Here is a 17,086-nt window from a genome sequence, read left to right as displayed (position 1 = left end):
TGTAGTGGTGCAGGGCTTGATACATAATTTAAATTTTGAAGAAAACTATTTAGTCAAACCTAACAGGAAAATTTCACAGAATTTAAGTACAAACAACCGAAGAACATGGGACAAGCCAGCCCATCACCTTGTCTCATAATAAAAAATTCCAAATGGATCGAATTTAAGATGAATTATTCAACAAAGATAATTTACAAAATCAGTTAATATGTTAAAAAAATTCTAACCCATTTACCTCATTAATGATTTATTTCGATTTTCTGTGTTAATTTTTATGTTTATTATGTTCTTACAGCCCTATTTATAATATTTTGTTTAATATCCTGAAAACAGTTTAGTTGTCCATTTTTTCTGAAGATTATTTATATGTATATATACATAATCTTCAGAAAAAAAGATGATAATAATGGACAATTTATATATATATATATATATATATATACCTATATATATATAAATATATATATATATATATATATAAATTGTCCATATATATATATATATATATATATATATATATATATATATATATATAAAAACAATACTAATAAATACAGTTTGTTACTTATAGAAAAAACTATTGAAAAGATGCCTTACCTATTTAATTTGTTTAGATATCTTGCACTACTGTCAAATCTAGATTGTATTTTTTAAGGAAGTTTTAGGGCTTCATATTTTAAATCATTTAATTGGAATTGTAATGTTCTCTAAGCCTAAATATTTTAAACATGGTGGTTAAAATAGTGTTTTAATGCTGAACACTTTAAAAATATCCTAGGAAGGAGTTCCTCCTATAATAAATTAGTTAAGGCTAAAAGACACTCAACCGCAATTTTGAGTCCCAATTATTCTCAAAATGCCTGGTGGAACAGTGTAGGATGTGTATATCTTTTAATCCAAATTATTTTTAAAGTGAGGACGAAACTATGTTACTAAATACTAAGAAATGTTTAGAGAAGTAACATGGGATTTGTATTTTCACTTGAATTGAAAATCACTTGTATTTCACTTAATAACTACCTACAAACTGTGTTTTAGGGTGCTACATTTTCAAAATTTTCTTGGGGAGTACCCCTGAACCTCCCTTCCTCTTCCGTTGCTCAATTCTAGCCTATGCCTTGTTGAATGTTGTGACATTGCCAGGTGCAGTGAGGTAACAAATGCAGGTTGCCAAATGTTCAGCTGCTAAACTTGAGTTAGCCTAATTACTACTCTTTGTATTTATAAACTCTTTAAGTCCATCAACTGAACTGTTTACAAGCAGTAATTAGTAGAAGGAAAAGATAACTAATATTTATAATAAGATAATTAATATTTGTCAAATAGTATCAAGTAAAATATAGGATTTTAAATATATACAGTTTTAGTGTTGTTGATAAAATGATTTATTTGACCCTGAAGAAATTTCTTAGTAAGCGCAAATGTTCATTTATGAGTTTTTCTTTAAAATACAATACAGATGTATAAAGATAAGCTGATTGTGTTTTTATATATGCGCATCATCCAGTTTCCCATTAATATTTGTTCTTATATTAAATACAGTTTGAGTCACATCTTTAAATATGGAACTAATTTTTATAATGTTAAAAATAATTTTGCATATATTTAACATTATAAAATAGACCGAGATTCAAAACGTGTTTATTGTTGTTACGCACAATTTCAAATGGTAATAGAGATAGTCAATAATGTAGTGTTAAATACAACCTAACATATGATTCAAGATTTTATTTATACAATAGCATTTACACAATACTATTTCTTGGTAATTGAATATAATAATAAATAAAATATATTCATCTGTTAACAAGCTTTATAAAAAAATAAACACTTTTTACAAATTCTTGAAGTAATAAACACAGGTCATATTATATTTATTTACAGTGTAAAAAAGTGCCAAAAATATTAAAGTACGAGGGGTATTAGAAAAATAAGGTTCCCATGATTTTTTAAAATAGGTAGCTCTATATTTCTACTTAGTGTTATACATCAATTTAAAACTTAAAACTTAAGCTATTTTTTCACATAATCACCGTCTCTGTCCAAACACTTTTGTAGACGATGCTCCAAATTTTCTATCCCCATGTTGTAGAATTCTGCCGCCAATTCTTTGAGGAATTGAGTAACCTCTTCCTTGACTTCATCATCGGTATTGAAGCGTTGGCCACCCATGTTCCTTTAATTTTGGGAATAAGTGATAATCACTTGGGGCTAGGTCTGGGCTGTTGGAGGGATAGGGCACAATAGCCCAGCCAAAATTTGTCAGCAGTTCTTGAGTTTGACGTGAGACATGAGGTCGAGCGTTGTCATGGAGAAGTCTCACACCACTGGACCATCTTCCTCTACGACGGTTCTGGATCGCGCGTCTCAGTTTTCTTAATGTGTCTTATTGTTTCCCTATAAACTTCGATTCACTGACGATGAATTTCAATAGGTGAAATCTGTTTTGCATTTAAAAAACGTATCACAGCACGAATTTTGCATCTGGCGTTAACAAGGATAGGGAGCTCCATCTTCGAAGGCAGCTAGACCGGCACTGTTGGACGTAGCGAGGCGCGAATGGTATGGATAGAGAGAGGGACAGCTGATGAGTAAGACAGTGTTACCAGATTTCTCCCAACATATTGCGTTCTGTCTCGGCGGCATAGGGAACCTTACTTTTCTAATACCCCTCGTAATTATCAAATATTTAATTCTGTAAATAATATTACTATTTTTAGTTCTACGTAACGAAACTAAGATCAGGCAAGAAAAAGAGCTTTCTGTTTGTTTTGTTTATTTCAACAATAAACATGTGTGATATCAATATATTCCAGAATAATATTATTAGTTCTTAAAAACAAATCTATTATTCTTGTAACGTTACTGAAGCTTAAAGGTCAATTATAAATCAACTTAGTTTTCCCTTAAATATCACCATAAATAATGTGCAAAAAATGTAGGCATAATACCAACATTCATCCAAAACAAGACCACAAGGTAATTTAGGTTATGTAAACCGAATAACACTTTTTATTATATGAGCGTAGATGACATTGCTCATTGTACATATTGTAATGTAGTCATTAAAAATTATGACTATAACTTCAATGAAAGTACTCAAACATGCTTTCAACACGCAATTCAAAATGTTTCAACTTAGAGGTGGTAGTTTTTATTGCATACCAGCAATTTATTTTGCATCACCTATGAATATTTTTTCTACAAGCAATTTATTTTGGGTCACTTATGAATATTTTATCTATAAGCAATTTATTTTGTGTCACCTATGTGGATATTTGGTCAATTCTCAATTATTCAAGTGTCAATCAATGAATACAAGTAAAATGTAGTATATATTGTATTTCATAAAATACACATAGAAAAGTTTAATTTTGTTTGGTAATACTAGTCTCAAAGTTAGCAATTGACCAATGTGACTTTAAATACATCACATGGCCTTGGGTCTACTCTTATAATAACCGAGACACTGTGCCAGGCACCTCTCCAGTTTAATCTATGGACATTTTAATATTTTGGATCAGTGAGGCTTATTTATAAGTGCATCGTTCACATTACTCAAAGAATTTGAAAAAAAAAAAATGAATATTCGTTCAATATTGAACTGAACATTTTTCAGTATAAAGCGGTAGAAATCAATATTGATGTTGTAAGATTTGATCCTGCGGTTGTGTAATGATTATTTGTTTAATATTGAATTAGATTTTTTATTTTTTATTTTATTTTATTATTTTTTTTTTTTTTTTAAGGAGAAGCCCGTCCTCATGGGCCACTGGCCTGTGCGAGGATCTTATCAAACAGAATAAGGGGGAGAGTCGATACAGTACAAGGTCAATGGTACTGATAAAAAGTGCAAGGGTCACAGACAGGATTCGAACCTGCGCTTTCTCTAACTCAGACTCAAAGTCCGACGTCTTAGACCGCTCGGCCATCGGCACTCCCAATAGTATTAAAAATTTCAATAATATTTCGTGAGAATAAATATTAAAGATCAATGTGAGTATTGTAAGTTTCAATCTTGCATATCTGCAATGGAAATTTGTTCGTTATTTATCTAAACATTTCCTGAGGGTAAATTAAAGATCAGCATAAAGCAGTGACAATCAATTCCAATAATGTAAGATTTAATTCTGCGGGTGTACAAAGAATATTTGTTTGCTATTTGACTAAAAATTTATAAGTGTAAATTAAAGATGACCTTAAAGTAGTGACAATCAAAGTCAATATTGAAAGATGTAATCCTGTAGTTGTGCAGTGAGTTGTAACTGTTGCTGGCATTTAAGAGATGGCTGCGCATTGAGGCTCCGTCTTTAACATGGGGCCTAAAGTTTAAGACTGTGTTATAAGTAAAAACTCGTTTCAAGTTAAAAATGGATTTTGTTCTGAAACTTAAATTTTAGTGCCTTATAATCACACAATTATATATTTATACTTATTCTTTATTATTTGTAATTAACTTCATTGTACATATAAGTAAATCTATATGAATTTGTCTTGAGATTTAATTGTAATAGAAATTGTGATTTAATCGTGTTTTTTTGTGCATACTCCAAGTATACACAGAGTATACTTCAATAACTTCATAATTTTCAAATGATTTAACTTAAACTTACAAAGTGAAATTTTATGCAACCTATTATGTAAAATCCTAATATTTTATGCCATCATTCACTATCTCTTGGAAACTAAAAGTTGAAAATCCTACATTTTTGAAATTTGGTATATTTGTTCCTATTTATATAGAAAATAATATAAAAGGTGCATAAAAATAAATAAACAAAAATCAAATCAAAATCAAAACATCCTTTAATAACATGTTCATTGAGAACAGAAATGGTGTCAATTATACATAGTCATAATTCAAATCACATAGAGAAACAAATTATACATTTGTAAATGAGTCAGTGAAATGTTTTAACAGATAAAGCGTTCTTTGGAATCGTTTTATTCATGTTGAAGGAACTCGTTGATGGAGTAAAATGGACGTTCGGCCAACCAGCTGTGAAGTCTTGATTTCAGCTTGCTTCCACTTCCTGTTCTTATGTCCCTTGGTAGACGGTTGAAGAATTTAGCACCTTTATATGTGGTTTTTTTCTCATATTGAGTGATGCGATGTGCTGGGAGGTTGTAGAGGTTGGCATTACGTGTGCAGTAGGTGTGTAGATCCGAACCTCTCAGGAGATCTTCTCCATCCACGTACATCACAACTTCTTTGATGTAGAGTCCAACAATCGTTAAGATATTTAATGATTTAAATGCTTCTCTGCAGCTGTCAAGTCGGTGCAGTCCGGCTAAAGTTCTGACTGCCTTTTTTTGAATGACCAGGATTTTCTTGATGTTTTCTGCAGAAGCTGCACCCCAGACGGCAAGGCCATACCTTAAGTGTGTTTCGAAGAGTGCAAAATATGCAGTTCTTGCTGTTGCTAGGTCACTAATGGCCTTAATTTGTTTAATTGCATAGACACTAGTGTTTAATTTTTTACAAAGATTTTCTATGTGTGGGGTCCAGCATAACATGTTGTCTAGAGTTATGCCTAGAAATTTCACTTGGCTTTCCAAGGTGACGCCTGGTATCTGTGGTACATCTTCGTTTCGGTGCCCAAATCCAACTTGGTTAGTTTTTGTAAAGTTGACGACCAGGTCATTGTTATGGCAGTACTGATAGGCCATGTTAAGAGCTATGTATGCGGTAACGGCTAATTTATCAGTTGTTTTGTCATTTACAACAACAACATAATACAAACAACATAATAAAACAACAACATAATAAACAACATAATATTACAATTTTTGTAATTCAAAATTGCAAACAAAAATTTTTTGAATGTTTAAAATTATTTGTGGTATTAAAAAAGGTTTATATTTGTTTTAATTCAAATATATATTTTAATTTATAGCTCAGTTTTATCCCTACATAATACAACAAAAATCATCTTGTTATGTTTATTTTTGAAAAAGTTATAAATGATTTAGTAGAACACTTCACAAACACTAAAAGAGTGCTTGGCACTGAAAGAGGTGACCTATCATAAATGCTTGGCACTGACAGCACCACCCCATCAAAAGCGCCCTGCACTAAAAGGGTTAATTATATTATTAAGATGTGTTTGTTTATTTAACCTACAGGTATACAGATTGGAGACATGTTGATTAATGATGAGGCTGCCTGTTGATGTTGACTTCTACACTGTACAGTTTTCCTTAAAGACTCAGTATTTTGTACAAGTGACTTCTTCTAGCTCCAACGCCTCTTAAGTTTATATATATATATTTTTTTATTACTTGTTTTTCGTTTAATTGTATTGTTCTTTATGTTTGTTACAGAAAGAGTTAAATCTCGGAAGACGTAGTAGCCGTGTGATGCAAAGGAAAAGCTTTATTTCGAATACTTCTCCCACCTTACCTCGTTGCCATTCTCCAATGTCAGGTAACTTCTTAAAATTTTACACCATTTATAGATATGTTTTGACTTATTATATAAAGGCAATCAAAAAGTTGTTCTGCCCTACTCATTTTTAAAGAAAGAAAAATAAAGCTGGGGCGTATGTTTCGGTAAGTGGGACGTATTCAAAATTGTTAAAAGTTTGTCCTCTAAAAGAAGTCAACTACTCAAAAATTTTAAAGAGTAATCAATCCCTTTTGTGATACTATATTTTAAAGGGAACAGTAACCAAGAGTTTTGCCAAATCGTGGAGATCTTTATCATTCAAAATTGAAATAATAAGTTCTTTATTACCGTTAAATAACATTAATGTTACAATAGGTTTTGTCACGTGTCATCTAGATATGTTTAGTATTACATACAGTGGTATGGTCATAAGTATATAACAAATTTTAAAGTTGTATGTTTTAGTTTCATTATAATATTAAAATTTGAAATATTTTAATATTATAAAATATTAAAATATTGTTTTCCACGCAAGTGAAACAATATTTAAAACAACAAATACTATTGCAATAGATAAGGTTCTTAAGATGGAGAGAAGAATAGTCAGAACTTGCTTAAACAAAAACTATCAAGTAGATGGAGTTTGGAGACTAGCTTCCAATGAAACAGTCTACAAAAAATATAGAACCCATTACAAGTATAATTAAAAAGAAACGAATATCATTCCTGGGGCATTTGTTAAGAACACCTGAAAATAGAATTAGCAGGAAAATAGTAGAAAAAACTGTGGTATAGTAAAAGTGACATTAAATGGATCACAGAATTAAAAGAAGATATGAGAGAGTTACAAATTACAGTAGAGGATTTAAAACACAAGACAAACACATTGAAGATATTGAATGACAAATACTCTACACTACAGCTGAAAAGAAACAAACAACGAATAGGAAGAGTGGTTCCGGAGGAGGAAAGGAAATTACGCTCGGAAAGGATGAAGAAATATTGGGTGGATAAAAGAAGAAAGACTAGAAAATATAAAGTGACTAAAGTGGTCCAATGTAGGCCATAACATTATAAATAAAATAAATAAAATAATATTAAAATTATAGCATCTAGATTTAAATAAGTAAATAATGATAAAATGCAAAACAATTAATAAGGAACAAAAATAACGGCAATGTAACATAATCAACAAGAATAATTGTATAAAAAACAAAAGAAGTTGAAGTAACACATATAATCTAAATAATTAAGTTACTACTGATGTCAGAGGCTAGAAAATCATCTATAGCATAAAAACATTTTCATATAGCCATCGTTACAATTTCAAACTTTTTCAAAGCTACATACCATGCACTATGATATGCTTTGTAATTACAATAAAAACGATTCAAATTCTACTAATTAAGGTAAGTTATAAATTATTAAAATGTTAACTAACTAATAAATAATCAATAAATAAAATAACAAATATTAACAAAGTCACACACAAATAAAATAAGATTTCATAGCTTTCTTTACACACATTATTTCTTTAAACGTATCATAAGCTTTTTAATTTGTCAAACTCAAAATACTTAATAGTTCTGTTCAAACAGATGAAAAGTTAAATATGAGTGGAAATTAATCAGCATTGTTAGCACTTTCAACATAAAAATACATGATAAACCCTCAATAAGGTTTTTAACCCCAGATAAAGTTCACTTGATGTCTGTCTGTGGTTTATCAAATTTAAGTGTGTTGTTATCCTGTGTTTTATCCTAAGTGTGTGTGTGTCGAACATTTTTCACTGATGATTTAAATAGGAATTAAGAGTTACTTTGTTAAAATAAATTCTTAATCTTGAATATGGTATCTAAAAAACTAATAAAGACAAACACTTTTGGGGTATACCTGATTGCTTGGATTTTCTAATAGTGAATTATTTGGCGTTTGATCATTTTTGTAGTGAATACCCCATAAATATTGCCTATTGCTTTTATAGTTTAATTCATCAAGAATACCCTGGTAATATATTTATGGACATTAATATTTATATTGATGGTTTGATACATGGTGAAAACAAAATCACAACACTTCAACTACGTTCTAGTCTATGGCTATTTGATGAGTTAAGATCAAGTCAATGGAACATTATAAATGGAAGTTTTACAAGCTGCTATAAACTTAAAACAAAATTGTAGCGAAAAGTTAGCAAATTGTGCGTATAGAATCTATTCTTATACAATTAACCTCCAGGGTTAAAAAATATTTTTAAATAGTCTTTTGGTAAAAATTACCTTATTGTAAAATGTGCTACAATTTTCTATTAAATGTTTCTTTTTAACAAAAACATAGCATTCATTTTTAATTTATCAAAATTCATGTATATTCATGTATTTAAAATATTAATATTCTTCAGCAGATCTTTTCAGTTAATTGTGAGAGAACCCCACACTCACAATTTAATTAACAGCTATTAAACTGATGTTCCCACAACCTCAGCTGGTACATATATCAGTTTTATAATGAAGAGTGTGTCAATACGCTCTTCCTGAAGGGAGAGCCCCTTGCTCACAATTTAATTAACAGCTGCTAAACTGTTGTTCCCACAACCTCAGCTGGTACATATATCAGTTTTATAATGAAGAGTGTGTCAATACGCTCTTCCTGAAGGGAGAGCCCCTTGCTCACAATTTAATTAACAGCTGCTAAACTGATGTTCCCACAACCTCAGCTGGTACATATATCAGTTTTATAATGAAGAGTGTGTCAATACGCTCTTCCTGAAGGGAGAGCCCCTTGCTCACAATTTAATTAACAGCTGCTAAACTGATGTTCCCACAACCTCAGCTGGTACATATCAGTTTTATAATGAAGAGTGTGTCAATACGCTCTTCCTGAAGGGAGAGCCCCTTGCTCACAATTTAATTAACAGCTGCTAAACTGTTGTTCCCACAACCTCAGCTGGTACATATCAGTTTTATAATGAAGAGTGTGTCAATAGGCTATTCTTCATGGGAGTGCCCCTTGTCAACAGTTCAATTAACTGATACTAAGCTGTTATTTTTCCCCACAAGCTCCCAAACTGTTATATACAAGTGTTTATAGTGATGTAGCTTATATCCCTTCAGAAATACGTTATTTTTAACTATGAACAAGATGTGATATCTGTACAATTAATATTATATGTATAATATAGGCTTGGCAGTTTCCTCCTTATTTCTATATATTTTCGACAACATATAAAACTTAATAAAATGTTTATTTGCCATCCATAGTATTAAGAACCAGCCTTAACCTGTTTTCACCTTTTTTTAATAATGAATTTTATTAATATAAAAGAATGAATAAATTTTGTTTGAAAAGTGATCAAGCCCATGCTGTCCTATTGCCCAATATAAAAACTAATATATTTATATCAAAATATCAATAAAACTCCAACCTAAGACCAAATTACTGTATTATATTTGTTTTGATACAAAAATCTGTAACAATCTAATTTAAATTTTTAGAATTACTTCTTTTGTAAACTCATTAAAGCTGTTAGCACAAGAAAGGAAAATATGAATTTCTCAGTTATGTTTTGTTTAACTACTACGTTCACTATCTTTATTTCCATAGAACTATTTACTCTTTAAAGTGTATGCCAATGATTCATTATCAGTTGTACTAGATTATTCAGTGCGTTCACACTTACTGTTATTTACAATAAATAAAAATGATGGGAATGTGTAACTAAGTTAGCGTGAGAATAACATCAGCACACTCATGTTATACAAAAATCTAATATTTGTGTCATATCGAATGTTGAACAAAGATATACGTTTTGTTCATATATCTTATATACGTTTAATGTATGTTGTACATGATTATATTTTTAATAATATTAAAGTAAACGTTATAATGTAAAAACTATTAAGGCTAGTTTCATGAAAACAGCTTAGATTAGGAAATTAATGTGAAAGACAATTTAAAGTTTGTTCTTGTAAAATAATGCTTCCAGAAAATGATTATATCTATTTTGTACACCAGTGGTAATTGTTGACACACAGAAACTTATTTAAAAATTTATTATCGAAATATTTAGAAAAATGAAAAATATTTTTGATAATAATAGATTTGTCATTTACTGAAATGGAGTTCGGTTTCTATAATAAATGCAATTTTTACCCGATTTAATGTGAGGAATTTCAGAATGTTTAATTGTTATAATTTACTAATAACAATAACTATGTACCTTCGTACAGCTCAAACTGTAGTCATATACGAATATAGTTTCGACTTTCAATAAGTCATCTTACGGTGTTGGTGTCAATAAATATTTAAAATGAGGATTATCCATCTGGAGTCGTCATAGTTTAAAATGTATGAACACAGCACAAAACACAATGAATAAATGAATAGTACGAGAAAAACAACATTTGATAGGCCTATCACACACAAATATTAAACATGATATTCAGATCTTCTCCTGAGGATATCAAACTTTGTTTTTTGGTTTGTGTGAATGTATATTCCACCCCAAAAAATGTGTATGTTATTTTAGTGTTCAGTCAAATATGTATAGATTAATTACAATACAAATCTTTGCCCATATGAAATGTGATCTACAGTGCTTTTTATCTCAGAACTTCGAATCATTAAAATGTGTTTTATTTGAATCAGCAGGGTTTGTAAAACTGCTGTTTAGTTACCTCACAAGATAAAGACTGGAAGAGACCAAGATAAGCAGTTCTGAGATATTCAAGTGAGATAAAGTCCTCAGTGTTCACAGTAATAAATTAGAATTATTTTTCGGAAAAATAGATGTGAACATGCTTTTCCATTGTTTTTTAGGCTAAGAATACTTCCACTGCGGCATCTATATGTTTTTAAAGTGCTATGGTTATTTTTCCAAATTAGTGGTAATCCAGGAGTCACTGTTGATCTGCAAACAACTCTTGGAGGTTATATTACCAGGCAGATCGGCATGATCAGGCCACCGAGAGTTAATAGCTCTTTGCTACAGAAGTCTTTTATATACCTCGGACCCAAGTTTTACAACAGTTTACCTGTTTATATTAAAAACTCACCCACAATGAATACCTTAAAAATCCGTGTCAAGGATTGGCTCTTGAATCATGATACTAATCAATTGGAACAATTGTTTGCTGTATTAAACTAGTTAATAACTACACTTTTCTTAAACAATACTATAATAACCAAACAGGTAAGATAATATGTCCCTCTAAAGAATAAGTAAAAAATCTATTTAAAAAAATAAAGTTATAAACAAATTTACTTTTGGGTAAATTATTTTTGTCTCAAATGTACAGTAGTTGCCTCAAGACAGATAATAGATACAGTAATGATATTGCATGTGATAGCTTATGTTTTCATATTGGATGTGTGGATATGTGTGTTTTGTGTGTGTGTGTGTGTGTGTGTGTGTGTGTTTGGTTAACAGGAGACAACAGTAAAATTCCAAATTGAAAATATAAAATACTGGTAACTCCCACGCAAAATCAGAAGAGTTTATCTTCTCTTGCGTGTGTATTTATTCTCTCAGCAGTTCTGCATCAGCTTATATTTCTGTTTTGTTTAATAATTTCTATTATAACATTTATTTTCAATAATAGAAAAACACATCCTAATTAGCTAACACGTTATTTGATCAAACACTAAGTATAGAAGTATAATATTGTTGTTGTTTTGTTACAATTAATTGATTGTGAAGAGAGAATAAACGTTTCATTTCATTTCATTTCATTCATTTCATTTCATTTCATTAATAATTTTACTCTGGACATATTTTTTACATATATTTTTCATACGGGCAATCCATCTTCATTTAGGATCAATGAAGAAACCTAATATTGTTACACTTTCATAGCTGGCAACCAAATAGTATGTTTTTGTCCTTTCAAATTAAACAGAGATTTATTCGGGGAAAACCAATAAAGCAACGGATTGAATTATTTTAATTTATGATTTCAACTATTCCCACCGTAGTGTGCAAACCAATTGTACGTTTCTTTTTATTATATAAAATTTAATCATCAGTGTAAATAATCAATTTTATCCCACTACTTTCATATAAGTCATTTATCACGAAAATTATGAAAAAGATCCAAGAACAGCCGTGGGGAACTCCACCACACTTCGTGTAACGTTGATTCTCTTCCCTCTCTTCCCCTAGCAGTCAACAAATATGATTGTATGACTTTTCGTTAATGTTCAGATATTCCCCAGAAGTTTTGTTTTTGTTTTGTATAGATAGTATCAATTGAAATGCAACAAAAGCCTTGTTGCTTGAATCGAATTCAGATAAAGCAATGGCTTCTTTACTATCCTACGCTTTAATGACATTATCAGCTATAGAGTCATCGCTGCATTAGTAGTAGAGCATCTAGTTCTAAAACCAAATCGTGAATTTTAAAGTAAACTATAGATCTCAAAACATGACCTTTGAGAAGACAAGTACAATCAAAATGAATTAATCATTTTAAGGCTGTTTTTGTCTTAAAGACAAGTTCTTAAAAACTGAGGTACATTTTGAAATTTTAGTGTAGTCTTTCAGAGTTAGGTCTAAATAAGTCAGAGAAGTATCCAAAGTAAAAAAAATAGTTCTTTTGAGTAAAGTTGATTCCCTCAATAGTTCTGATGTCATATGATATCAAAAATATCAAATGATGTTAGTGATAAGAATTTATCGGTCAGCTCTTTTACAGAGCCAACAAAATAATTGTTTATTTGATCCATGTCAAGTGTAGTGTTTTGCACATGAGATGATTGATGTTCTTGAGAAAACATTGCAGCAGCTATGCTTGTTAGGAGATCCATTAGTAAACTTTACTCCATTGGTAAACAAGATAACTTTACCACAAGTGAAACTTGAAAATGTTCATTTAACATTACAGATTAAACGTTAGCGGGACAGTTTTTGTACAAATTCATCGTTATCTTCTTGGCAAAGGAGGGCAATGTCCAATTGACAGTGTTATTCAAGTGATTGTATCTCATAATATCTCTTAGACTGGTAGAGCTTGGTAGTCCTGGTTGTCCCCCAGATCGAATTTCGATCACTTGATTGTTTGCTTCACTTAAATGTTTATGTTTTGAGGCTTTTCCAAAATTTCTTGTGATTTTTTTAACATTTGCAGCTTACATTTATTTTTAATAGTTTAGAGTAACCATTAATAGGATTATGATTAAGCTTTCAATTTCTGTTGTGCTTTTTGCTGTCTTTAGCAAAATAATAAATTTTAAACTTTTCATAAATATTTTGAGTTACCTAATTTTATCAAAATAACAACCAAACAATATTATAAAAGATATATGGAAATCTGAATAATGGTTATACATTTGTAATAAAAAATTCATAAAATACACATCAAACGGATGAGATTTTAACATTTAGAAGTGTAACTTTAAATTTTATATAATAGCAGTTATTAATTCAAAATAAGGTGTTATATTGAAAGATACCTAATGTTTGTAGCTATTTAATTACATTTTTTATTGTTTTACACTTCTTCAGTAGATTAAATACGGGTTTTGTCATAACTTTCCAACCAACAACCATCATCATATTTTCATTTATTATGAATCACATAAAATATAAAAATTCTTAATTTTAAAATGTAATGTGGTAGCTTAAAACTAAACAAAATGAATCAGTACCGTGCTAGGGGGTCTCTCAAATGTTTTAAAACGGTTATATAATAAAATAAATAAATAATACTAAAAAAGAGATTTTTAAACAATCCTGTATAATTATTTAAACGGTTAGTTCAAATTTGGTTTTTATTTTCTATAGTTTCATTTTAAAAAGAAAAAAGTAACAAGGGATAATTTATGCTTAAAAATCATTTAAGCGTTGTACCGTTATTATAGTACATATATTAAATTTATATGGAGCTAATACTTCGTAAATCAAAACAACTTTTCGGAAATACTTGATTTATTCTGAGATTAAAGTTCACTCAAAATTTGACAAAGTTTACAAACTTTAGATTCAATTTTCTTCAAAACTTCACACAATTGAACAAATCTAATTAAGAGTCTGATCAAAAATGAATTAAAATTAAAATGAAACTAAAAATGTATACTTCTCCAAAAATGGTTTAAATTAACAAAATAAAATAAAAAGTTCTCTTCTCAAAATACTCAAAAATCAATGTAACACAAAACTTGATATTAACTTTACGACCAAAATTTAATTCACAATACTTCCAAAAAAATTGAATTAAATTCTCAGACTCTGTAAGATGGGAAACTTTAGAAATTTAATTACAACAGTATAAAAATAAAAGATATTAACTAAACGCTGGTACGGGACTTACTACTTTGAAGATTACGGAGGCTGATAGGGATTTAATACGCACTGAAGAAAAAATTAAATACTTGAATTAAATTTACACGCGATAAAAGAATTACTCTAGATCCCAAAACTATAGGATTAGAGGAAGAACACTGCTTCTCAACTCGAAGTCTGCACCTTCTCGTTCTGGCTTCAAGACTGATCTCCCTCTCTCCACCCAACAGGTTCGGAACGTATCACCGTAGATAACACGATCAGCTGATTGACCGGTCTCGAACCAACAATGTCCACGCACCGCGTCTAGTTAACAAGAGCCTACTTCCTACCGCGATTCAGCATAAATAATTACGACTACGGTACAGCGTGGTTAAGAGAAGGAGAGGACTTTTGATTTAAATATAATTTGTTTTATGTTCTTGAACCTGCTTAAATAACCAACAAACAAAACTTAGAATATTTTAATATGTTTATGAGCACCGGATGTGGACAGTTTTGAAATGAATACCCTGTACCAAATTCAGAGTTGTTAAGAAACATTTTCCTCGTAGACAAAAAGTAAAAGCTATCATTTTTTCATTCATTGGCAAAACAGATATGCTTATAAAGTTTTATCCCTATTATCATTCGCAACATTGTTAGCTGTCCCCTTTGTTAAAAGCTTGTTTTTGACATTAGAAGGAAATAGGATTTTCCGAACATTCCCTATCATTCTTTGATTTTTTTTTTATTAGTTGACTTAAATTTAGGTTATCGCAGAAATTCCTAATGTATTCCCTGTATAAACATTTATATAAGTAATAAACTAACTTAATAATTTATTTGTGTTAATATTTCTTGATTTATGTCACTTTTTATAATACAACCTAGAAATAGTTCATTGGTATAGAGCAGTTCTTAAAAGGCCGTGTTCTTAAAATCTAAGTCCGTGATCAAATAGGGATTTTTTCAATATCAACAATTCCCAATGAACTCAAAGGGGTTAGGTTAGATTAGTGTGCCAAGTAACATAAGCTTTTAAAAACATTCTTATAAAAATTTGACAACACTAAAAATGACCTTTAGTTACTTGCAATTATGTTTGGTTGTTCTGGTAATGCCTATACACTCAAGGACCTATTTATGAGAAGAAACAAGATTCAAGATCTTTATTGGCCATTAAATAACATTTTCAGTTACAATAGGCTTCGTCATGAAAAAACATTTCACATAGAAACTAATTTACTTACTAATAATTTAGTTACATTAACCAGATGTATTTTGTAACAGATCAAACATGTTGCACTTCATGTACTCGTCAACAGAATAAAAAGCTTTTGTCTTAAGCCAAGTTGAAATCCTTAATTTAAACTTTTTAATCGGTAGTTCTCTTATAGCTAATGGTAGTTTATTGAATAATCTAGTTTGTTGGGAATTGTAACTATTATAAGTCCGAGTTAGTCTTACTTGAGGAACTACAAGATTATATCGAAACCTAGTGTTGTAATCATGTACTAACTCATGAGAGATAAAGGTGTTGATATTTTCTCTAACAAACACTAAATTCTGATATATATAAATACAAGTTAGAGTCATTATTTTAAAATTACAAAAAGACTGTCTGCAGGACTCTTGATTAAAAAGATCCACCATTAACCTGATTGCCTTTTTTTTGCCACAAGAAAACTTTTTTGGATGCAAACAGGATGTAATACAACATTTTGGATACAACAGGTGTAAGTTAGAAAAATAAAGAGAAACCGTTGTCAAATGATGACTTTGCCATATTTTTTTATTACTTATATATTTATATAGTAGTACTTGTGCAGTAACTATCATTTACAGTTCACAACCTGTTGAAATATTGCTTACTCAATTAGATTCTTGAAATATTTTGTCCTCTTTATTAAGAGCAAACTTCAGGTAATAGATGTTCAACCGAACCGGTTGTTACATTTTCGGATCCTTTAATCCATCAAATTAAAATAGTGTACTGTTATAAAACCTTTGATTATAAGTAGATAACAAGTCAATTTTAATGTACACCTTCTGTATGGGGTTTTACTGTGGGGCAACTCTAGTGGAGCCAAGACTGTGTTTAAGTGGCAAAAGAAAGCCATACGCTGCATAGTAGGAATTAGCGACAATGAGTCCTGTAGGCCATTTTTTGAAGAACTGGGTATACTTACGCTTCCATGTATATATATATATTACACAGTTTAGTTTTTGTTAAGGAAAATCTCGACTCTTTCAATCTTAGAAGCTTTAACCATGAACACAACACTAGAATTAAAAATACAATTGATGTACAATATGCTAGGTTAAGTAAAACTCAACAGAACTATGCAATAACCGGAGCTAGGCTATTCAATAAGTTACCATTAAATGCTAGATCAATTTCTGTTGGTAGGTTTAAGAATGTTGTTGCAGAGTGGCTC

General features: G+C 30.2%; 1 protein-coding gene across 1 annotated transcript in view; it reads left to right on the top strand.

Annotated features, from left to right (window-relative positions):
* Positions 1-17,086, top strand: part of LOC124368864 (microtubule-associated serine/threonine-protein kinase 3) — a 97,080-nt gene that overhangs the window by 11,182 nt on the left and 68,812 nt on the right. The window contains 1 exon segment of the mRNA XM_046826326.1: positions 6,325-6,427. Coding sequence (XP_046682282.1) covers positions 6,325-6,427 — 103 coding nt within the window.

This window comes from Homalodisca vitripennis, chromosome X (genome assembly GCF_021130785.1).
Source record: "Homalodisca vitripennis isolate AUS2020 chromosome X, UT_GWSS_2.1, whole genome shotgun sequence".
Lineage (NCBI taxonomy): Eukaryota > Metazoa > Arthropoda > Insecta > Hemiptera > Cicadellidae > Homalodisca > Homalodisca vitripennis.
The sequence above is the reverse complement of the archived record's forward strand: the minus strand, read 5'-3'. Positions and strand labels throughout refer to the sequence as shown.